The sequence below is a fragment of the Rhinopithecus roxellana genome, chromosome 7 (genome assembly GCF_007565055.1).
Source record: "Rhinopithecus roxellana isolate Shanxi Qingling chromosome 7, ASM756505v1, whole genome shotgun sequence".
Classification (NCBI taxonomy): Eukaryota; Metazoa; Chordata; class Mammalia; order Primates; family Cercopithecidae; genus Rhinopithecus; species Rhinopithecus roxellana.
Genome location: NC_044555.1, coordinates 9,073,746 through 9,098,881, shown reverse-complemented (window position 1 = coordinate 9,098,881; position 25,136 = coordinate 9,073,746). Strand labels below are relative to the sequence as shown.

At 50.0% G+C, this 25,136-nt stretch overlaps 1 protein-coding gene across 3 annotated transcripts; it reads right to left on the bottom strand.

The window, feature by feature from the left end:
• Nucleotides 1–3,063: 3,063 nt before the first annotated feature.
• On the bottom strand, nt 3,064–25,032 carry LAS1L (LAS1 like ribosome biogenesis factor). 3 transcript variants are annotated; one of them, XM_010379376.1, is made up of 14 exons: nt 24,706–25,032; nt 23,829–23,954; nt 22,778–22,847; nt 21,427–21,508; nt 19,653–19,937; nt 19,270–19,316; nt 18,319–18,428; nt 15,155–15,240; nt 14,754–14,804; nt 14,246–14,452; nt 13,750–13,897; nt 8,157–8,647; nt 5,306–5,456; nt 3,064–3,383 (listed from the first exon to the last, which is right to left on the bottom strand). In XM_010379376.1, the coding sequence occupies exons 1-14, from the start codon at nt 24,939–24,941 to the stop codon at nt 3,257–3,259; spliced, it is 2,217 nt and encodes a 738-aa protein (XP_010377678.1). In that variant the 5' UTR covers nt 24,942–25,032; the 3' UTR covers nt 3,064–3,256. The 3 variants fall into 3 exon arrangements, with proteins under 3 accessions (XP_010377678.1, XP_030789764.1, XP_010377676.1); XM_030933904.1 differs by having other exon boundaries at nt 5,306–5,453; XM_010379374.1 differs by lacking the exon at nt 14,754–14,804.
• Nucleotides 25,033–25,136: the final 104 nt, after the last annotated feature.

Below are 25,136 nucleotides of genomic sequence, written 5' to 3'. Positions count from 1 at the left end.
AGCCAGGTGTCATGGTGCACACCTGTAGTCCCAGCTACTCAGGAGGCTGAGGTGGGAGGATTGCTTGAGCCCAGTAACTGGAGGCTGCAGTGGCCCATGATTATGCCACTGCACTCAAGCCTGTGCAACACAGCAAGGCCTTGTCTCCAAAAATAAAAACAAAAATGAAAATTGTGTGCAGTTCAGACTTTCTAACCAGTCTATCTCTAATCAGACAGAAAACATCCATGGGCACTAGGCTAAGTAAGGTTGCTTCCTGATAGCTCCACTCCCCACCCACCAACCCCTGCCATCTGAAGCCCTTCAACCTGGCCTCAGAACTCCCAGGTTCCAGAAGGACACCAGCCAACAATGACCCTTGGCTCTTACTCTCTGGACCTGGACTAGAAATGAGCTCATGTAGTCTGCTTCTCATCTTTAGATCAGTCTTTGAGGGCCAGGGGAAAGCATGACAATGGGTTATTTATATAGAGATCTCAGTCCTAATTTCAAGGCTTCTCAACCCTGGCATGAACCTACACCACTCACACATACAAAGCATGATATGCTTTAGACAACACTTTCCCATCTATTGTCTGTTTCAATCCTTATAAACATGTGAGGCAAATATTATCTCCCTGCAGGTGAAAAAAACTGTGGCATGATTTGTCCAAGGTTGCTCCTCTTAAGTGGTAGAGCTTGTCTGGAACCTAGGTGTTTGGCGAGCTTTTTCCTGTATACCAGTGCATCTGCTCAGTGTGCAACAGAATCACTTCAAGGGCTTGCTAAACCAAAGACTGCTGTCCACTCTCACCCCTTCTGATTTGAGTCAGGAGTGGAGTCCAATAATTTGCATTTCTAACAAGTACCCAGGTGATGTTGACATTTGCTAGAGAACACTGATCTATGCCGACCTATTAACTTGCTCTGTGGCCTTAGACAAATCCCGTTTTTTTTCCTATCCCACTGTCTCAATGCATACAATGGAGCGGGGCAGGGGTGTAGACTAGAACTGTGACTTCCAGACCTTATTTATTTTTTTTAGCAGCAAAACCCATCTTTCTGGCCAGGTGCGGTGGCTCACGTCTGTAATCCCAACACTTTGGGAGGCCGAGGCGGGTGGATCACCTGAGGTCAAGGGTTTGAGACCAGCCTGGCCAACATGGCGAAACCCCATCTCTACTAAAAATACAAAAAACAATTCGCCGGCCTTGGTGGCAGGCACCTGTAATCCCAGCTACTTGGGAGGCTGAGGCAGGAGAATCACTTGAACCCGGGAGGCAGAGATTGCAGTGAGCCGAGATTGTGCCATTGCACTCCAGTCTGGGTGACAGAGTGAGGCTGTCTCAAAACAAAACAAAAACAAAAACATCTTTCCAAAGAAATCTTATATATGATTCCAATACATAAGAATCTGGTGCAGTGCTGGATGGGAACTCAGAGCTTGTGGCACCTATCTCCCCACAGAGCAGGCACTGGAGTACCTCCTGGAGTACACAACTGCAAATCCTTTCACTAGATGTAGCCTACATGTTCTTTTTTTTTTTTAATTGAGACGGAGTCTCGCTCTGTCCCCCAGGCTGGAGTGCAGTGGCGCGATCTTGGCTCACTGCAAGCTCCGCCTCCCGGGTTCATGCCATTCTTCTATCTCAGCCTCCCGAGTAGCTAGGACTATAGGCGCCCGCCACTACGCCCGGCTACTTTTTTTTTTTTTTTGTATTTTTAGCAGAGACAGGGTTTGTCTGTTGGGTAGCAGCCTGTTGGGTAGCAGCAAGGCAGCCTGACTCTTCCCACTGTCAGGGAGGCTCTAAACAAACCACCTGGCCACTCGCTAGGCTCTGTAGCCAGCAATGCCTCTGGGGCCTGATGCTTCCAAGTGAGCTGGCCTCATACTACAGCTGAGAACAGAAATGGTTCGAGGAGTCCGGAATAAGATATGGGTGGAGCCTGGTTATGGGAGCAATCAGAACCAGAGGCCCACAGGGCCTCAGGACCTGGTTCCTGGTCAACAGACTTCTAGCACTTGCCATCGTGAGGGGACAGGGGAGAGTTGGAAGGAAACTGATGCTGCACAAGACTGCTTTGCCCATGCCTATTGCTTGGATCACACACAGGAAAGATCTTAACACTGCTGGACTGTTGGACTAATGGATCCCTTTGACAACTTGATAAAAGCTGTGGACCAGCCCCTTAGAAAAATGATTATACACATACCCACAATGATACTTAGTATATCCTTTGAAGTGTTGTAGACACTCTAGGGGTCCTAATCCAAGTTAAAACTCTTGTCTCGGCTCTGGCACAGCACTATTACCAAATTCCTCTTTGGCATTTTCTTAGTATAAGCCCTCTCTATCATTTCTTGGTGTGGCCATTTACAGAAATCCCTTAAGGCACCTAGCAGAGGCATCAGGTTATCATTTGGTGACTCTGTCCTTCCTCACCAGACTGAAGGCTCTAAGGAATGAAAACATGGTTTATTCATCCCTATCTCTTGCTAGCTCAGGGCTGACATGGGGTAGGCACTCTAAGGTGAGATGAGTTTCTGAGGGGATTTGCTGACCACAGAGAACAGGCTCTCTGGATCAGTCCCTAAGATATTTCTTTTGCTCTAATGCACACCACAAGGAAGCCCACTCTCATCTTTTCTAGGCCAAAAGAGTGTAGAAGTGACAAAAGAAAATCTCTCTGGCTTTCAACTGCTGTTTGGTGCATAGTGTGAGCAGGTGTGGAGAACAGCAGGAAGCCTGTTGGGTAGCAGCAAGGCGGCCTGACTGTTCCCACTGTCAGGGAGGCTCTAAACAAACCACCTGGCCACTCGCTAGGCTCTGTAGCCAGCAATGCCTCTGGGGCCTGATGCTTCCAAGTGAGCTGGCCTCATACTACAGCTGAGAACAGAAATGGTTCGAGGAGTCCGGAATAAGATATGGGTGGAGCCTGGTTATGGGAGCAATCAGAACCAGAGGCCCACAGGGCCTCAGGACCTGGTTCCTGGTCAAGCCTTGTCTGGAGCCTCCACAGTAAAGGGAAAACTATACTGGTCTGCCCCAGGACCCACCCTCTTCATCTCACAAACACCAAAACTACAGTTGCCTGTTTATTATTTTTCAAAACAAAACAAAAACAAAAGACATTCAAAATTCCCCTGTGGTGGACAACTGAGTTGATGTGGCTGATCCAGGCTGTCTCCCAGGTTGTCTCAGGGAGCATCAGTTGTACTAGGGGGTAGGCTGTTGCCCTGGCAGGGCTGGATGAACACTTGCACCAGGGATGGCCATCAGAAGAGCTGCAGGCCAGTTTTGAGCCCATGCAGCTGCCCCTGGCTCCAGAGAAGGCCCTCGAAGTTGCTGCTGCTGCTGTTGCTGCAGTTGCCACTGCCGACACCACAGCTCAGGCCCAAGGTGCTGAGGAAAGAGTGGGAGGTCAGTCAGGGAAGGAGGCAGCTTTAGGCTCTGGAGGAGCCAAGTGTGCTTGACATGTGTGTATCTGTGGGATGGGCCCACTCTCCTGTCTGGCTTTACAAAGAGGCTGGAGCAAATCCTAGAAACGACTTCATGTGGGCCCCAGGGGTGGCTTGGCCCTCTCCTCAGTTGAGGAAGGAAGGGAAGGAGGCAAGGAGCTTTTTAAATGAAGCTTTATGCAGAGCCCTAGTAGATAAACCAGATTAAAGTAGAGCTGTTTGGGTTGAGGTAGGGGAGGGGGCCCCACACCACCTGACTCCCAAGACATTGAAAGTAGCTGCCTTAACAGGGCCACCTTTCAAGGCCTTAGAGCTTCGGGGCCAGGGCACTCCAGGCTGGATCCCTCCCACACCCAATAGCTGGTTAAGGGGTCCAAGGCCAGGCTTGGGCTATAAGACAAGGCCCACAGTTGCAAGATTGCTTTAGGGAGGGTGGCTCTGCCCTCCTTCTCCCTGGCCCTGCTCATAACACTCTTCCTTCCCCTGTTTCCCGCAGGTCAAGGTCCTTCCAGCTGGGTGAGGGTGACAGCTGAGAGCAAAGCCATCATCCTACCCTCAGGCAGATCCATGGTTACACTACTGCAGCTGAAAAAACCCTTATAGATGATCTAGTCCCACCACCTCCCATCACCCACAATCTTACAGATAAGTTAACTGAGGCCCAGAGATGGGAATGGACTTGCCCAAGGCCACATAGCCAAGTCAGGGGTGGAGCTGAGACAAGGAGCAGGGATGGGCATGCCCTTCCACAGCAGAGGAAACCTCCTGACTACAGTGGATGTGGGAGCTGGGCTGAATCAGCTTCCTTCTTGACTGAACAGCTCCAGCTGCCCACACTTCACCCTTGATATCCATGGTACTCAGTAAGCCATCCTTACCCAGGTCCAGGCTGGTTGGGAAGGACGGGTAAGGGCACCTCTGTCTCAGACATGTGAATCCCACTCCCAACTACAGATCTCCTGGCTTCCCCAGCTGCCGCCTCTCCTCTCCAAGAGGCCTGCTGGCCCTGGCCCGTGGCCTTGGACAGAGTCCATGGCATTGCCTTGGGTCTGGTCTGCTTCTGGGGCCCCTGGATTCTATAGCCCTCTCCCAGGATGTCCAGAAGAAGAGGGGTTCATCTCCCAGGGAGTAGGCAGGCAGCAAAGGAAAAGACTCGGTTTCAGGGCCCTGCAGGGGTTCCTCTCTAGTACTCACAGGATTTTCCTGGTCAGAATGGCCCAGCATTCTGGAATGTACAGGCCCTTTGGATGGGCTCCTTTGTGTTACCAGCATAGCCCCTCAGCAAGGGCTGCTTGGTTCCTGGCTCCCTGGTGGCCCAAGGGCTCCCACGCCTGTGATTCAGAGGCGAGTTTCGAGGGACAGCATGAAGCCCTGTGCAGGCCTTGCTACCAAGGTGCCTGGACAGTGTGGGGAGGCCTACTGACTACTCTGTGCACATTTGGACAAATCCCTTCCCCTTTCTGGGCCTTAGTTTTCTCCTCAGGAACATGAAAAAGCTGGATGAGAGCATCTATTATTGACCTTTTAGGAGTGGTGGACCAGTTAAGAGAATCTGCTGAAAGCTATGGACCCTTCTCCTCCCAAAATGTGTGCACAGACACACACACACATGTCCATCCATAAGCACAAACTGAATGCAATCTGAGAGGGATGCCAAGCCCAGCTGTGTGTGGCTACTTCACTGGCTCCCCACACTAGGGACAGGGAAAGCTGGCAAGGGCCCAGCCAGGGACTGGGGCTTACACTTCACTCATTTAGGCCCTGACTGTGGACAGCTACCTCCCCCACCCACCTCACCTTGTCTTCTCTCCCTCCCACAGGTGGCAGAGAAAAGGGGTGAGAAATCCTGTTGCCATGGGCACTCACTCAGTCTTGCATGTTGAGGGTTCCAGCCGCTGCTCTAGCACAGGCTGGTCCAAAAGATACATGGTGTCATAATTCTCCAGCATGAGCTCTGCTGGGTCCTCGGTCTGACCTGGCATTCGGCCTAGGGGAAATGTGTCCCATCGCACGTCTTCTGTGGAGCAAAGGGAAGTGGCAAGACTGGGCTGATGAGCTGGTTCTCCGACTGGTGCACAGGCCTGCTCACCTCGTCCATCCACCCACCCCACTTAGCACGGGTGGGCTCTCTCAGGATCTCCAGCTTCACTGCTCTCGGTATCACTTCTCATGAGCCCCTCTCCACCAGAGTGCTTCACTACACATTCTTTATGGTCCTTCTTCCCCTCTATTTGTTTACATATACAAGTATACAACTACAGACATTTTTGTCCCTCTTTGCTCTTTTCCTACTTCCCCAGGCATGTTCCCACACAGACACAAATAACAACTTCAGACCTGGCTGTATCACTGCTTCAACTTCTCATCCTCACCCCTATTTCCCTGTCTGCAGACACACACACAGGGACACATCATGGAGGGTCTGGATGTCCCAGAATTCCCAAAGCACCTCCCCCCCAAACCCACCAGTACCTCAGAGTATCTGAATGATGTAGATTTCCTACAAATCTACACACACACTCCCCTGCCTGTTTGAATACCACATATTTTCTTAATGCAGAGATACACACACACCCCCATGCCCATCTCAGGGTGGACTCCCTGAGATAATATGTTCCCCTGCTCCCTGCAGTTCCTGCCCCAAGATGCACAAGGTACACCCCTTTTCTGGGGAAGGGCTGTCTCACTATACATCCCACCCCTCACAGCCACCCAAGTATGTATACAGAAGCACACATATACAAGCCCTTCACTCAGTGACTGTCCTGTTCACTCCCTGCCTCCCACAAACCTCATTCATTGGCATACAACCAGGAATCTTCCTGTCCCTACCTTCCCACACATGTGTACACAAAGAAGGAGCAATGGCAAAGGAGAGAGGGAAAGAGTTAACGTTCTAGACTTTCCACAGTCACAACTCACATCCCCCCACATACAGATGCTCCATTTTAGAATGGGGATGCCGAGCATCCCCCATCCGGCTCTGTCCTATCACTGAGACACCTACCACACAGTATTATATTAAATGTCCCTCCCCATCCTTCCACAAATGCATTCAGTGTTTTCAAATGAAGCCTTCACTAGTGCATTCCACATAGTTTCCATTTCTGGCCTTCTGCATCTCCCTGGTACTCAAAGAATTCTCCCTGTCATAATGCCCCTGGCATTCTATAATGTGTCAACCCTGGACCAACTTTTTATGTAACCCAGAGCTCCTCAGGAAGGACTGTTCCTCTACTTGTCCATCCCCCTCCCCTGGCTCTCTTACTGGAAGTTGTGCCTGTCTTAATGTCCTGCATTACCCCATGATACAGAGACACCTTCGTGCACAGGGACCACTACCCACATAGGCTCTGTCACTGATCCAATCATCTATCATCACTAATATCCCCAATGCTGTCTACATCACTGCCCCTGCGTCTTTATCCTGATACCCTTGTACACGTCCTCAGTGACAGTGTGAACATACAGGCCACCTCTGGATGGCTATATCTCATTGCCTGTTCCCACTACCCCTCCATAGACGCCAGCCTCAATGCTGTCACTTCTCTCTCACAGACACGTATTAGCCCTCATGGATTTCAGCAACCCTGCCTCCTCTTCACAAAGCTGTACAACAGCCTGCTTGGCCATGACTTCTTTAACTGCCCCTACTTTTCCCTTTTTCACACACACACACACACACACACACATTAACTGCCCCTACTTTTCCCTTTTTCACACACACACACACACACACACACACAATTCTGCTTATGTCAATGCCCCCCCTTTCAATATTTACAAAGACCCCCCAACACAGCCCTCCTTGCCCTAAGTTATCTGTCACTGGGCCATGGTTTGGCCAGCAGGTATAGGCACACGCCCATATACACACACAGAGAGACAGATTTTATGTTTTATGTTCCAGCCCTTCCACCCTGTCCATACAAGGGCAAACAAAGGCCATAGTATCTTTCTCTATAAATTCATTCACTGCCTCCCCTCTCACTTTCTGCCACTGCCCACCCCACACCACACAGGCCCAGCTGTTCTCCCTCCCTCCCCAGGCTTCAGCACACAGACTCCACACTGTTCTGTCATTCCTTCTGGGTCTTCCAGCCTCCGAGGTTCCTGTTCATTAACCTAAGCAAGGGTACTCAAAAGGAAGAGCAGATCCCTATCACTAACCCTCCCTGCAGCCTCTTCCTGGCTTCAGTCTCACCAATTTGTGTGCTCACCTAAAAATCACAGCATTCCTTATTCTCTCTTGTGATTTCACTTCCTGTTTCTCTGACTTAATGCCCTAGGTTCCTTCTTTCTAATACAGAGGAAAATCTTGTCTCATGACCAGCCAGCCTCGAGGCACACACACACATACACAGAAAGCACTGTCTCACTGCAAGTGAAAAACACGTGCAGAACCATATACATCCACATTCCCTACTTTTTGCTATCTTCTGCCTCTATGTTACTGCCCAGGGCTCACACCCATGTCATCCTCTCAGAATGTGCTCTTTATATGAGGTAGCCAGCAGCCTGACAGTGGTCCCTGGCACTCACAGGCTCCATCCTAAGCAGCAGGAGAAGCCACCTGTCATCTATGCACCAGGCTGCCTCCAGGCTTGCCTCACATTGGCTACCTCCTGCTACTTTCCATCTCTTCCTAGGGTAGAAGGAAGCCTCAAGAGCCAGCCAAAGAGAAAAGAAGTTCATTTGGGGACAAAGTAGTTCTTACCTGAGCTAACCTGCCATGCAGACCCCTGCAAAGCTCCTCTTTTCTGGGCCAGAAGCCTAGCATTCTCGGCAGTGGGGGACTCTTGCCCTGTAGAGAAAGGCCCCACCTCCATTCTGTCTTCCTCTTCATCATCTTCATCATCATCGTCATCATCTTCATCCTCCTCTTCCTCCACTTGGTCATCATTTTCTTCCTCCTCCTCTACCTGGTCTGGCAAGACCTCGTTCTCCTCCTTCTCCTCTTCCTTGACATCATTAACACTGCCCTGCTCTTCCTGCTGCTGGGCCTTTGCTTCAGACCCGAAGCTGGAGCTGGCTGGTTTGATGCTCCAATACAGGCTGTCTAGTGTATATGGAGACTTCCCAATGGGGGAGGCCTCAGAGCCCTCCTGCACCAGGCTGTTTTCTCCACTCTGGGTATAAATGGAACAGATGCGCAGCAGCTTCTCCTGCTCCTCGTCTGGCAGGCCCTGCCCCATGGCTTTGAAGATGCTGAGCAAAGGGAGGGATGGGGTAGGAAAGATTCAAAATCCCAAGCCACTTCATACCCCAACTCTCCAGGGTTTGAACTTGGTCTCTGAACTTCCAGATCTGCCTCTGAAAGGCAGTGTAGTAGAGCAGACAGAACATAGAAACAACAGGACCATGGACCCCGAACAAGCTCTGTGGTTCATCTCTGTGCCTCACTTCCATTCTCAGGTAAAATGAGGACAATAATGATACCTAATGTATAGGATTGTTGGGAGGAGTAAATAAGAAAGCTCACATAGAATGCCTGGCACAGTGCCTGGCACATAGTGGGCATGCAATAAATGATAGCTATTAGTCTACACTTAAAAGCTACATAAATACACAAAACAGCCAACAGGCCTGCAGGGCTGGAAATGAGCAGATCCCTCTCTTCTCTGGCCTAGCTGAGCAACCTGTCTTGAGCTCCAAGGATATGCCTGGAAGTGTTCTGGGCTCCTTCTGCGTGGAACACAAACTGTGATCCCTTTATGGGAGCAGCTACAGCCCAGCCTGGAATGGAGGAAAAGAAAAAAAAAGCAGCGGCTGACAAGACAAAGCAGGATGTGGGAGGGAGGCCAGATGAGCACTGCAAACCTACTGCAGGCACTGCGGGGCTGAGGGAGACAGAGAGCACGAGGAGGGCAGGAAAGACCAAGGGAGGGCTTTCGTGCAGGAGGTAGGGCCCGGGAAGCCCAGAGACAAGAGCAAGCACAGGGTGCTGCTGCGTGCAGTGAGTAGCCCAGCTAGAGGGCACGGCCTGTGCTGAGGAGCCGTGGGAGGAAGATAGGGCTGGGAAGGTAAGTGTGTGCATTGGTGTGTGTGTGAGGGGTCACTTGCGAATTCTGAGTACACATGAAGGCCATGTTTCTGAAGATCACCATGGTGACTATGTGGAGGCTGGCCCGGACAGGCAGCCTGGAGGCAGGGAGACCAGGGAGACCAGGGAGGAGCCTGTTCCGACAGTTGAGGCCAGAGTCGGGGAGGGCTGACCTGGGGCACTGGCAGTGGAGATGGGATGGAGTGAAGCTGTGAAGGATACACAGACAGACAGAGAGCAGGGCTTGGTGACTGATGGCAGGGGTCAGGCAGAGTTAAAGATGATGACACTGTGCACACAAAAGACGGCGCCAACAGCAAAACCACCAACAGATACAGAGCTGCTGGGAAGGGGAGCTCGAGGTGAGAAGAGGGTGAGTACCCCTCACAGAGCCTCTCATAGAACCTGGTACCTAACGGGCACCCGGTCACAAATGGATGCGGATGGTTCACAGACGGGCCATGAGCTTAGCAGGCTGTTTTCTCTGGGCACATGCAGACTGGTCACATATGCAGGGTGACTGGTCAGTGGGGGCAGGGCTGGGGGGCTGATGACTTGACTGGGAGATCCTGTCTATGGAGCCAATTTCATATTCCAAGAGGATAGTGGTTCAAATTAAATTGATATTGGCTGGCTGGGGAAAGTGCTTGAAAAGCTGCCAGCCCTATCAGATGAAAAGCCAAAGAGAAACTTTGTTCTCTCATGGTGGTCCATTAGTGTGATTAATAATAAATATTCCCAGACACTTGATACTGGCAAAACGCCTCATCAACCTGCTTATGATTACCCACCTGCTATCTTGAGCCATTAGTCTGACCACTAAGGTGCAGGGGTGATGCGAATCTTAAAATACACCCCCTTCCTTGAGTATGTCTGGTCATAGCTCAGGACTGAGGTCACAGAATTCAGGCTGGTGGAATGAAGGTAGACTTTGGGGTCACACCACCTGGGCCAAGATCCCTGTCCCACCATCAACAAATATGTGGCTATTAGATTAAGTCCCATCACTCCTTAGAGCCTCAATGTCTTATCTGTCAAATAGGTTATAATACATAATACTTTCACCTCCCAAGACTGCTGTGTCAAAGTAAATGAAATTAACCTCTACAAAAAAACACAGCACCATGCCTGACACTTAATTTCCAATAGTATCTTTTATTTTTTTCTCTGGGGTAAACAAAAGCCAAGTTCTGTGTTTAACAGATGCTTTCTGCAATAATACAATCTAGCGGAGTATTACAGAAGAGCATGGGACTAACGACAGGCTATCTGGATTCTGGCCCCAGCTCTGACTTGCAGCATAATACCTGGGCAAACACCCTCTGTTCCCCACTCTGTGTAATGGGGTGATTAGGACTAGATTCACTGCTTATCTGGGAAAGGCAGGATCTGTGCACAAGAAATCGTACCCAAGTGAGCCGCTGTTACTGCTGGCATGTCTCGCATCCCTCTGGTATGCTTGGGTTGGGAGAAGATCTCTGTGGTCCAGACTTCTCCAAGACCAGCAGCTTCCACTCTGCAGGCACTTAGGATTGGAAAGTACCTTGAAGGCCACCTATCCAAACCTCTCCATGCTGCTCTTGTCATTCCCTCCCTCCCATTACATACACATGCCATGTTCCTTCTGGACTTTGAAACTTGCTTTATTCTTTCTCCTGCTCGAATTGTTCAAATGCCTCCTCTCGAAACTCTGACTCATCCAGGCCCTTTTGGTTCTCCTCCCAATTTCCCACCCATCCACATCACTTCTAGTCTGGAGCACACAGCTGGCAATCTGGCTCTTCAGTCCCAATTCCTGGAATTCCTGCCTTGACTGACTTTGTCTACAAAGCCACTTTTAAAATCTTACAAATACCTCTGTGTCCCAAATGTCATCAGGGTTAAAGAAAGACTTTTGGACTCAATAGGGGGATCAGGGACTAAGAGGGTCTTGGCATCCAGACTCCCACTTCATTCATTCCCCAGGCACTGGGTCAGCTCCCACCAAGGACAGCACTGCTAGGAATGAGAGAGCAGAGCATGGTTCAATTCAACAACATTTACTGAGGCCTGTTTGGTGCCTAGACTTGTGTGGTGTGCTGGGGCACAGACAGCTGATGTAGAGTCCTTGCCCTTGAAAAGCTTAGTCTGATAGAGGGAAGGAGACACTAGGGGAAGTAGACACGGCAACACAAAACCTCAGATTTGGGAAGTATTCGAGAGTCAACAGGACAGGGTAGATGGTGCTGCCACCAAGTGAGATAGGGAACAGAGGAGGAAGATCACTTTAGAGTTGAGATGGGGACTAAGATGACCAATTCTCTTTTGGTCACAGTAAGGTGCCTGTGGGCCATCCAAGGGGAGATGTCTGACATGCAGTCGAGTACAGGAGGCTGAATCTTGGGGGAAGGGCCAGAGCTAGACAGATTTGGGTCTCAGCACTTTACAGGAACTAGTAATAAGCACAGGCATTTTTCAAGGAAGGGGTGGTAAACAGCATCAATGCAGCAGACACAGAGACTGACAAGGGCCCACTGATTTGGTAATTAGGAGGTCAAAGCAACTCTGGGGGTGAATGTCAAATTGCAGCAGTTTGAGGAGTAAGAGGGTCGTGAGGAAATGGAGAGTGTTGAGTGTAGACTACTCTTTTGAGATGTTTTGATGGGAAGGGTGGGAATGATAAGCTGATGATAACCCAACAGAGGGATGCAGGGTCAAAGGAGATTTTGCTTGTGTTGCTGTTACTGTTGTTTTGTTTAAGATGAGAAAAGCTCAGGCACGTTCCTAGGTTGAAGAGCAAGAGCCAGCAGAGCAAGGTAGAGGCTGGGGTGAGGCCCCAGCGATGCTGGCAGAGGTGGCTCCAGAGCACAGGTGGAGGAGCAGGCTTTGAGGTGGGGCAAGGCCACCTCATCCTGAGACTGGCGAGAAGGTTGAGTGCAGCCGCAGATCAGTTCACGAGGGCTGGACCTCAGGTCGAGGGGGCCCTGCTGGATGCCTCCATGTGCTTGAGGAAGCTAGGGTGAAATGGGAGAGGGGGAGGGGCTTGAGGTGAGCGGTAAGGGTTTAGAATAGTGAGGAAATGGGAGAGAAAGTGGTCAGAAAACAAGTAAAAGTTCAGACAAGCAGAACTGAGGCCTCGCCCAAGATTAAAAATCATACCTCTGCAGTGGCAGCAATCCGCAGGGCTATGTGGTTTTCTCCAGCAGAGCTCAGCTACCCGGGCTGAGGAGCAGGGGAAGCAGAATGGGGAGGATCAATTACAGCTCAGGGGTTTGCAAGTCAGATATGGCCAAAGGATGGGCAAAGCTGAAGGTGCTGATGATGAGTGGCCGAACTGAGCAACCACAGACAGGATAGAGGGGAAGCAAGGTCAAGGGATGCAGGAAATGGAGGGATGGAGATCTGGATGCAGGCAAAGAGCAAATGTCATGGGATGCAAGGGTGAGAACTAGAAGGACGAGAAGTGGTGGTCACCGAGTGGGATGCTGGGATGTCAGCTTTCAGAGGTGGAACAGCTCCGAATGATGGAAATGGGTTGCTGAGTGTAGTGGAGAATGAAAGTCACTGGAGTTGAGGAGCTGCAGAGTGTCAGATGAGTCATCCAAATGAAACAGATATTGCTCAAGAAAGCAAGAAGGAAATCAGGTGCTAAAGGCTTCCATGATTATGAGGGAAGTGGCTCAGGGTCAGGAAATGACAGAGAAAAGGAAAGGGAGACAACCACAGGTATTTACCAGTGCAATATTCAGTTTGACCATAGAACCCAGGGTGGATGGGGTAAAGGAGACTCACAGGAGGTATGGCTACCATGGTAAGTTGGGCCAGAATCAGAAAGATCTTTGAATGTCAGGCTGAGAAGCCTAGACTTAACAGGAAGGCAATAGGGAGCAACTGAAGGTTGCTAAGCAACTATCAGAGGTATACTTTGGCAAGATAATAGAGGAAACAGCACTGGGCTTGGAGTCAGAAGACCTGGGTTCAATAATAAACAGCAGCTACCATTTATTGTGCACTTACTCTGTGCAGGCCACTGTGCTAAGCACTCTAGGGGGATTGTCTTATCCATTCCCACACTGGACTCAATTCAGTCAGGTCTTAAGCTGTATGATCTTAGGTAAGAAAACCCTACCCCTCCCCTCTCTGGACTCAGTTGTCCCATCTGTCAGTGGGAGTGAGACTGGGCTAGCTTGTCCCCAAAGGGCCCTTCTAACTCAGTCATTCTAGGGCAGTGTGGCCCCGAGGCTTGAAGGGCCTCACCCTCTTACCGGATGGAATTCAAGAGACTTACATCCGAAGGAGTTGGGGGCTGGCCCAGCAAGGTGAGCCCAAGCAGGACTCAACCATCCGGGGCCAGTCAAGGGAGGCGGAGCAGTTGAACAGCCTCCAGCCCCTTCTTGCTTCCCACTGGCCTGCAGAAAATCGGCGAGCATTCCGTCCTGAGAGAGAAGAGAGGATCTAAGGAGAAGGAAGCAGTGAGCCCCCCACCCAACATTTCACCTCAGAAAGTTTGGCTCTGTCCCTCCCCATCCCCCCAGACTCCCCACCTATACCTCCCAACTGCTCAAAGAATTCAGGGCACTTTGCCCCAGCCCAGTTTAGTTGGCTCTGAGAAGAAAAGGAAAAGGGAGATTTGTCCACTGCTTCCGCGGGGCCCTCTTGGGCAAACCTAAACCTTTAACACGGGAGGTGTTTGCCTGGTGCTTCTTAGCAGAGAGCTGAGGACAGCGGCAGAGGCTCCTGCCTGGGCTGCCTTAGGCCCTAGGGCTAGGGCTAGTCTCCCTCACCAGTCTTGGTGTTGGCCACGATCAGTTCAACGGTCCATCTGAGGATGTAGGTAGGCCGGATCCCGCTGATCCCCAAGGCTGGCAGTTCAGAGAGCATCCTCTCCAATAGGGCCTGCGTGAAGTTCTGGGAGTGCAGGCCCCTGAGCAGGGGCTGCCAGAACTGAGAGAACGGCTTTGGCACCAGGACGTCATTCAAGTCCACGTTTTCTGGTTTGTAAGGGACACCCATTTGAGGGGGCAATAGGAGGGAGAGAGCAGGAGAGCACGAAAGAGAGAGCAAGAGACAGCAAGAGAAAGGAAGTGAGAGTGAGAGCAAGAGAATGTGTGCGCGCGCATGAGCCAAGCCCCCCACCAACAACAGAGTTGCCACCGCAGAACAAAGGAAAGAGGAGAGCAGAACAGTGGGGAGAGAGAAACCAGTTAGTATCTGGCAACCAACAACTGACTCAAAATAAAGTATAAACAAAACAGAGATCTGGTTCTAGCTTCAGCTTTGTCAATAACTCACTGTGTGACTTTGGGTCAGTACCTTCCCCTCTCTGGACCTCAGTCTGACCATCTGTAACATGAGGATGTTGGACTAGATGACCTCACAAGGCCCCTCCAATTCTGCTGTTCTAGCTCTCTAGCTAGCAGCTAAATCACAATGAACATGGCACAATAATGTCATTAAGACTCCCCGACCCCACCCCATCCCACCCCACCCCATTCCAGACCACTTAAGGACAGCCCCACAACTGTCAGTGAGGCTACCTGTTCTGCTCAGCCAGAAAGGCTGAGGGAATTTCAGAGACCGCGGAATGGCAGGAAACAGCCTTCACACCCCAACCCAGGGCCCCCCAGCCCACCCCAGGTGTTCCCACCCAGGAATCAGAACCCTAAGGGTGCAGTGAGCCCCCAGAACCCTACCTTCATACTCTATCTGCAAAGCTGCCAACTGTTCAAATGTGGGGACAAGGAAGCCATCATCCAGAAAAGCATCCAGCACAGCCTCCCTGGAACAAGAGGACACTAATTTAGCAAAGTGATGCTGGCAGAAGACCCTTTCCTACTCCTCCACCTACCTCCAAAGCAGTTAATGCCAGTGGCTGAAGCAGTATAGGGAGAGGGGTGGTGGGTGGGTAGGAGTGGGGAGGAAGGGAGTTGACAATTGGATCTTAGCCTTCAGCCTCCTCAGGCAGGGGCTGGTTAGAGGCTGGGATCAATGGGTTTTGAACAAGTGCTTACCAAGCACTAATGCTGATCTATGGCCCATAATGAGGGCAGTAGTGTCTGAATACACTTCAACACACAGACAGGAAAAAGTTCCACATCCACAGAGGAAGGAATTAAATGCCTGGGATCATGGGGTCAAGGGCTTTTAGACTCAGTTCTTGCAGTCTGTTTCTCTTAACCACTCTCCAGTACTCTACCCCTTCTCTTCTCTCTGGCTACCTTCTTTTAGATCCTAGAAGTAGAAACCTTGGGGACCCAACTGCTAGACCAAATATGGTCCACAGGCCTTATTACTAGGGGTTCTAAAAACCCAGAACAAAGTTAGAGGGGTTGCAGGAATAGGCTATAGAGATAATCTCCCATCTCTATCTATTAACCCATTTATGCCTAGTGTTCCATTATTGGAACTGCCAGCATAAATGGGTTAATAGCTCAAACCTACACCAGCAACAGCAAGCTGATTCCTCCAGAGTTAGTGGCTTCCCAAGAGGCTCTCTGCTATAGTTTGGATGTTTGTCCCCTCCAAATCTTATGTTGAAATTTGATCCCCAATGTTGACCTTGGTGCCTGAAGAAGGGGTGTGGGTCACTGGGTCGGATCCCTCATGAATGACTTGGTGCTGTTCCCACAGTATCAAGTTCTTGTTCTATTAGTTTCCGCAAGAGCTGGTTGTTAAAAAAGAGCCTGACATCTCCCCCTCCACCTTGCCATCTGATCTCTGCAAAGTGGGCTCCCCTTTGCCTTCTGCCATGAGTGGAAGAAGCAGACTGAGGCTCTCACCAGAAGCAAATACTGGCACCATGCTTCTCGTACAGGATACAGAAGCAAGATATAAACAAACCTCTTTTCTTCATAAATTACCCAGCCTCAGGTATTCCTTTATAGCAACACTAAACAGATACAGACATTCTCCTAGCTGACCAAGCCTAGACGTGGAAAAAAGAGCTCCCAAAGTGTCCTAATGCCTAGAAAATTGACATACTTAGATCCCAACCTCCAGCTTTACCAGGCAGATGCTACTGTGTTAGGGGCATAGTTTTCCCAGCTGCTAATGAAGCCACCACCAACTCTTTTGGTGAAAGGTAGAGCCAAGAAACCTAGGCTGGGCAAACACTGATAAAATACTTTTGGAACTAGTATCCTGGACATGAAGAGAAGACTCCAGGGGCAATCCCAGCCTACACTGTAGTTTTCACCCAGGGTTACTCTGCCACCTACACCACCTACCTACACTCTCCAACTTCTCTTTAGCTGAGGTTTAGCACTGCCTCCACAGGTTCTTAGAGGAAAGTCCCCCAAAGCCCTTCCAGCTGAATTTAGGTAGAAAGCCCCCAAGAGCTAGGGAGGAAAGAAGAATGGGTAGACATACCATGCGCCTGCTCTAGACTGAGCTGAGCACTTTGTTTCAGAAAAAAAAGGCTCACAGCCATACTTGAGAGACAAGGAACTTAGTCTCTAGGAGCCAGACCCTGAGAAGGTCCTGCCTCTATTCCCCTAATCATGACTATCCAAGGGATGCTAATACCCTCCAATGGCAGTTCAAAAGAAAACACCAGGCTGGGCGTGGTGGCTCACATCTGTAATCCCAGCACTTTGGGAGGCCAAGGCAGGTGGATCACCTGAGGTCAGGAGTTCCAGACCAGTCTGGCCAACATGGCAAAACCCCATCTCTACTAAAAATAGAAAAATTAGCTGGGCGTGGTGGTGCTTGCCTGTAGTTCCAGCTTCTTGGGAGGCTGAGGCAGGAGAATCCCTTGAACTTGGGAGGTGGAGGGTGCAGTGAGCCGATATCATGCCACTGCACTGCAGCATGGGCAACAGCGAAACTCCGTCTCAAAAAAAAAAAAAAAAAGACAAGACAAGACCAGGCCGGCTGCAGTGGCTTACACCTGTGATCCCAGCACTTTGGGAGGCCAAGGCAGAAAAATCTCTTGAATCCCCAAACTTGAAACCAGTCTGGGCAACATGGTGAGACCCCACCTTTACAAAAAATTAAAAAATTAGCCAGATGTGGTAGTGCATGCCTGTTGGTCTCAGCTACTTAGGAGCCTGAGGTGGGAGGATCTCTTGAGCCTGCGAGGTTGAGGCTGTGGTTAACTATGTTCACACCAATGCACTCCAGCCTGGGTGACAGAGCATGACCCTATCATAAAAAAAGAGAAAAGGTCAGGCTCAGTGGCTCATGCCTGTAATCCCAGGACTTTCGGAGGTCCAGACAGGCAGGTCATTTGAGGCCAGAGTTTGAGACCAGCCTGGCCAACATGGTGAAACCCTGTCTCCACTGAAAATACAAAAACTAGCCAGGTGTGGTGGCTCACATCTGTAGTCCCAGCTACTCTGGTGGCTGAGGCATGAGAATCACTTGAACCCAAGAGGTGGAGGCTGCAGTGAGCCAAGACTGCACCACTGCACTCCAGCCTGGGTAACAAAGAAAGATACTGTCTCAAAAAAAAAAAAAAAAAAAAAAAAAAAAGACAAGACTAGTAACGCCCACCATATTATCTTTTACCTCAAACTTAGACAAGGGCTAGGCAGTGAGGTGGTAATTATCAAGGGATTTTCCTAGTTGTCAAGAGCTCCACATGCCACCCGACAGACAGGAAAGCAGCTGGCCAGGAGATGGATGACAGTGGGCATTCCTTCCTCTGGCCATTCTAGTATAGGCAACCCCCACCTGGAAGTTGGCAGGGTCGAGGGCAAACAGTTCTGCCAAATGTAGGGTCACTGTGGAGGGGATCAGGATTATCCCTGGGATTCTGTACAGCAGATTGGCAAGCTAGGATAGGGAAACCAATTTCAATGAGGCTGCTACCCTCTATCCTAGAGAATACGCAGCTCCCAGTTACCTAGTTACACACCTGTTCTCGCATGTAACGCCCTTGAGCTCTGCCAGGACACATTCTACACGTGGGGACGGGTTATTCCACGCCTTAATGGCCTTAGGTAAATACCTAAATTTCTCCAGCACCTGCCAGTAAAGAGGGTCCCATCAGAAGCCTGGTTCAGCCAAGCAATCCACCTCCACCCCTCCAGGATCCCTTCCCATAGGACCTCTCAGCACTGCCCTGCAGGGGACAGGGTAGGGCATGCAAGGGTGGACCCACAACTCCCCTATTGGCCTTGCAACTAAAAATAGCCTGACTCTCAAATATGAGACTTTCTCCTCCTTCTCTCTCCCTCCCTCCTCCAACTGATTTCCTGTGGGCAAATACTGAGACGTTCAATGGGAGAATTTGGCTGGAGATAGAGACTCTTAGGCCAAAGGGCCAGGGATGAGGGGAGGCAATGAGTTACAGAAGAAAGATAACTGGGAGATCCAGGTACTAATCCTGGTTCTATCATTAACTGTATATGTGACTTTGGGGCTGTCCCTTCACTCATCCATGGCTTCAATTTCTTAATCTGTGAAAAGGGAGGACCGAACTAAATGGTTTCTGAGTGACCTCCCTAAAAACAGAACCCCTCCAGCTCACCTGATTTAGGGAAGCTCGTGGGCCCCATCTACTGGTCAGCTGCGGAATTGCAAGGCTGCGCAACTACCCATTCCCAGTTGTTCCCTACCACCCAGTGGGGCAGATTATCCGCAAACTTCATCATCTGTTCCCTTCCATCGGTGTGGAGGATCAGTCAATTGGACTCTGCTCCTCTTGTGTCCTTCCTAGTTCCCCCCTCTCTCTTTCCGAGAAGTTCCCTCACGCTTTGTCACTTTTCTTTCAAATTCCTTCTCAAGACTTCTCTCAGGTAGCTGGCAAGAGGGAAGAAATGGCTGGGGCAGATGAGAGCACATCAAGTCCAGGGCACTTTCTTACCGTAAACTGCTCCTCTTCATATGATACCAGCAGTTCTCGGGCTCTTTCTGAAAACAGAATGGGGAAACAGATAGGACTGCCAGCCCAGACCCCTGTTCCTGATGGGATTCTGAGCCTCTCTCACCTCATTTCTTGAGTTGTAATTGGGGAGCTAGAATTCTTTCCCCAACTACTTCACAGGGCTCAAGATGGTTTGTGAAGTGAATGTGACAGCCATTATACTATGGAAACTAGCCAGGAAGATGGTTTGTGACAGTAATTTTTTAAGCTAAGACTCACCACAGCCCCAGAGGAAATGATGAGCCAGGGAAATAAACAGCATTAACTCTTAAGCCTGAGCCTTCTGGGCTCATGGGCCCCTTTCTGCCCTCCAAAACACCTACCATATAGCTCTTTATGACTCAGGGCCTTTTTGCAATGAGAATCCACCTCTTCGCTGCCTTTGCTGTCTCCATCTGCCTTTACATCTGACTCCGCACTTTTCCCATTATCCTGAGGCTCTGGTTTCTGTTCTGTGATGTCATCAACAACAATGTTCTTATCTTCCTCTTGATCCTCTTCCTCTATCCCTTCCCTGAACTCCTCCAACTCCCAGGTCTCTCTCAGGCTGTTCTCCAGTTGGCGGCACCAATAGGTCTTCTGGAGCCAATCTAGGACAAAGTAGCAGCCTAGAGGAGGGAAGGAAGGCAGTGCCACAGGATCAGGCAGGCAGCTAGCAGGCCTCCAGCCTCATCTTGTGGGCATTATAGGAAGGCCCCAGGAAAAGGCTTGGCTCCAAGGTTCAAATCTCAAATATCCAGAAGCAGCCTCTTTCACTCTGGGTTATCCCCGTTCTTTGCTTTATCCTGCTCACGAGCACCTTTACTAGAAAAAAACTATTATTGGACTTAGAGACGGGATGCCAAAAACAGCAAGTGGCTAGTAAGTGGGAGAAGTAGGAATCAGCCCCATTAGCTAGTTACATGGCGTTGGCCAAGTCTCCCCTTTTCTAGATCTCGGTTTTCCCATCACAAAAGGTGAGGCTAAATCCGGGACTCTTAATTGGGATGGGGTGGATGTCCAAGGAACTCCTGGGTTCATGACACTGCTGATGGCTCATGTCTGACAACCTCCCCACCTCAACTACGGAGAGGTATGTGAGACTAATGAGGGACTACTTCAGGAACAACATTTAATGGGGGAGTGGCCGGGCACTGTGGTTCACGCCTATAATCCCAGCACTTTGGGAGGCCAAGGTGAGCGGATCACTTGAGGTCAGGAGTTTGAGACCAGCCTGTCCAACATGATGAAGCTCCAACTCTACTAAAATACAGCCGGGTGCAGTGGCTCATGCTTGTAATCCCAGCACTCTGGGAGGCCGAGGCGGGCAGATCATGAGGTCAGGAGTTCAAGACTAGACTGACCAACATGGTGAAACCCCATCTCTACTAAAAATACAAAAAAAAAAAAAAAAAAAAATTAGCCAGGCATGGTGGCGGGTGCCCGTAATCCCAGCTACTCAGGAGACGGAGGCAGGAGAATCACTTGAACCCAGGAGGTGGAGGTTGCAGTGAACTGAGATTGCACCACTGCACTCCAGCCTGGGTGACAGAGCGAGACTCTGTCTCAAAAAAAAAAAAAAAAAAAAGTTAATCACGCGTAGTAGCGTGTGCCTATAGACCCAGCTACTCAAGAGGCTGAGGCAGGAGAATTACTTGAACTCGAGAAGTGGAGGTTGCAGTGAGCCAAGGTCGTGCCACTGCACTCCAGCCTGGGCAACAGGGTGAGACTCGTCTCAAAACAAACAAACAAACAAACAAAAAACAACTTAAGGGCAGGCAAAAAAAACCTCTGTAGTCAAGGTATCAAAATATGCCAAGCCATGTTGGAAGCTGAAACAAAAGGAGAAATCAGTAATACTAATCCTGTTTTATTTAAAGTTTTGATATTATGTTTATCATGAATTTTTCCACATTAATATGTTATTTATCTTGATTATGGAACTTTTGACTTCTCCCCGCTTTAAATGTTGTGCACAAGGCGAGGCCTCACTTCTTTCACCCTAGTCCCAGCCTTGGCTCCAGGTGAAGACCCTCCTGCCCTATCCCTCTACCCTCAGTGCCACCAAGCCCAGGCCCCTGGGTTTAACTGTAATAGGTATACCCTCTGAGGACTCACCTCTGCGGCAGTCATTTATATGGGGCATTTTCTTGTGGGTCAACTCATGGCGAAGGTCAACAATCCAATCCGGAATGTTTACCTGATTACAGGGGAGGGTGTGAGTATAGAAATTGGAAAATATTAAAGCTGGAAGGGAGCCAGAGATTACTTATCCTGACCACCCTCTGCCCCATTTTACAACTAGAGAAACAGAGGTCCTGAAAGAAGATTCCAATCATAGTGACAGAGCCAAGATCAAAAACCAGCTCTCCTTATTCTTTTTTTACTGCTCTATGGAGGAGGTATTGAAAATTAGAAAAGTGGGCCGGGCACAGTGGCTCATGCCTATAATCCCAGCACTTTGGGAGCCCAGGGCGGGCAGATCACTTGAAGCCAGGAGTTGGAGACCAGCCTGGCCAAAATGGTGAAACCCCGTCTCTACCAAAAATAAATGTAATCCCAGCTACTCGAGTGGCTGAGGCACGAGAATCGCTTGAACCCGGGAGGCGGAGATTGTGGTGAGCCAAGATCACGCCACTGCACTCGAGCTTGGGCAACAGAGCAAAACTCTGTCTCAAAAAAAGAAAAGAAAATCAGAAACAGAAAAGGCACACACCTCCCCTAACCACCAACCACCCTTCTACAACAAAGAAATACCTATGAATGAGCATTAACAATCAAGTTCTCCAGCCTCCCTCCACCCTGTCCTTCTCCCTGAGTATCCTTTACCCCTGTTTCCCTCCTACACCTACTCTGGGAAGTGCTAATGACTGAGAACATGCCTGCCCTCTGGGCCTCTATACGCTTCACGTACTCACTCAGGGCAGGAATGTCTAAGTTACAGAAGTAGAGACATGGGATGGGAATTCCTGATTTACAAAGTGACTCACAGTGGCTGAGCCACTGTGAACACTGAAAGATTGCTGAGTTATGGAAGTGGAGACATGGGCTGGGAATTCCTGACTTACAAAGTGACTCATAATGGTTCTAGCTGTATACACATTGGAAAAAAGGTTGCTACTGAGTTTTCATATCTGTCAAAGTCTTTGTTTATCTATTGTTCCCCTTGTCTGCCTTGAGATCCTCCCTTTCTCTCCCTCTGACTGTCACCTCTTTCCTGTCCCCACCCAGTGCTACATTTGGGCTCCTCCCAGCAAGTTGGGCAGGCCAAGCCCTCTGAGATACCAGTCATGAGCAAGGGAGCAACTGTGCCTCCTTCAGGCTGGAAGCTGAGGTTCTGGGATTCTTGCAGGGCTTGGCTGGTAGTGATGGGATGAGCTAGTCTGACTGTGTGCCCACATTACCCCATGATCCATTTGGTGAACCCTCTTGGAGAGAGAATTGAGCAAGTTCACTGAATCATACGCACCTCTTGAGCCAGACACTTGAGGGGGACCTTGGCAAACTTTGTCTTCCTCTCCGAGATGAGATTCACAAACCTGGAGTTGAGGGAAAAATAAGTGGCACAGCCCAAGGAACCATTTTATTCCGAACGCTTTGCTGAGTTACTGAAACCCTGCATTTCCACAACTTTTCCACTGACTGTCCTGTCCTATTCTTACAGCTGGTGTCAGCCAGAGCAGGGACAGTTCCATCCATTCTGACATTTAATGAGAGTCTGCCCTATAATGAAGCCATACAGATGAATAAGACACTGCGCTAGTCTTGAACAGTTCGGTCTAGGATAAATAATCATGACATAATGTAATGTATTAGGCTAGAACATAATATGCTATAAATGCTGCAAAGGACTACATCAGATAATGGGGAGCACAGCTAATCAATGGAGAAAATAAGAAGAGAAAGGGAGGATCTCAAGGCAGACAAGGGGAACAATAGATAAACAAAGACTTTGACAGATATGAAAACTCAGTAGCAACCTTTTTTCCAATGTGTATACAGCTAGAACCATTATGAGTCACTCTGTAAGTCAGGAATTCCCAGCCCATGTCTCCACTTCCATAACTCAGCAATCTTTCAGTGCTCATGAGGAAGAGAAGGGGAAAAGGGTGGTGCTAGGAATAGACAGGGACAGGGTTGGAAAGTCCACATTAAATCACAGGCAAGGACATCGAGCCATTCAGACAAGTTCCTCTGGGTGAGGAATTCAAAGGTAAGAAAAAATATCAGACTATCAAGAGACCCACAGAGATCACCTGGTCTGAATCCCTTCCTCCACATTCCAAGAGAGAAAGAAAAATGGAAGAGAAGACTTTCAGGAAAAAGGAAGAAAAAGAGGAATGTGTTGGCGAGGGTACCAAAAGCTGTTAAGTCAGGCAATAATCACAGGCTGATCCACACTGAGGTACACGCGGGGTTTTGCTTCAGGTAACACCTGAAGCCAAGTTTTGCTTATCACATGCCTCCCCTACCTCCAGTCCCCAAAGCCAACCTCCACCCCTACCCCATGCAGGTCTTACCTGACCAATGCCATGCCATAGAGCAGTCTAAGTTCATCAGTGCCCAAGCCACCAGTTACATCCAAGAGCTTACAGCGTATCAGGTCAGCAGTAGAAGCCACTGCCAGAGGGAGTTCGTTGCCTGACCTAAAGGGTCACAGTCCAGCACCATCATAAAGAGCCCTTACACTGGTCTACCCTCCACCTCAGAACCTAGGTTGTTGCAGGCTACACCCATCATATTCTGGTTCAAGAGAGCACGAACAGACACAAAACAAGAAGGTGAGGGAGACAGGGTAATGTCTGTGGGATCCAACAGTATACAGGGCATGAGGGGATGACTAGGCCGTATACAGGACACCTAACTGGTAGACTGTCAATCAACAGTTGTGTGGACACACCCCTTTCTTTCACCCCCCCCCCCCCCCAAATCAACTCATTGAGCTAGCGGAGCCCCTTATCCCTTGTTAGTCGGCTCCCAACTCAATCTTACCAACTGGACTGAGGCGCCCCACTCAAACATGGTTTTGCAGGCAAGACCTCCTCCCCATTGAAATCGGAAATCCACCCAAGGGTATTAACCTACTCCTTAAGCCCTGGCTCAGGCCTCACTAGTCCCTCCGGCATCCTCTCCAAGTTGGGAGAAGGTCACTTTTTGGAGGTAATGGGTAAACCTCACAGATATAACAAGAGAATTGTTGAGGCACAACCCCTTACTTTGCATCCACAAACGGGATTAGCGCAAGGATAGCCGCGGCGTTCCCCCAGGCATTTGGGAGAGGGGCAACTTTAGGCGACTTAGGGGAAGACTGGTGAAGAGGGCCTTATAGAAACTCGACAAAGGAAGAGGTGCAGCGCCACCAACACGCAGGCAAAAGGGCCGAATCCGCCACCTTACCTGCTCCTCCACACCGTGATGCGGTTAAGCGCGTACCGCTGCAACTTATGGTCGTCACAGAACAGATAAACCGTCACCTGGTCCCACTCGGCCCTGCTGAGCCAGGCGACCACGATGCCGTGGGCCCAGAGTGGCAACGACCCTTTCCCTTTCAAGCACTTTCCGTACCACGCACTCCACACGAGATCCATCCCCTGGGAACCCAGACCTGGCCCGGCTCCGGATTCCCACGACATACTGAGCTCAACACCAAGCTCTGTGCCGCGCTGCTCCGCACAGCCTTCAGCTCAACGTGCTACCCTCACTCCGAACCGCCACCGCACCAGCAGCCAATAGGAGAGCGTGACCCCATACGCAAGCCCGCCTTCCAGCGTCACCATGGCCAATCGGAACGTGAGAGTTGGGCACCGCCCTAATGACATGCGGGGTTA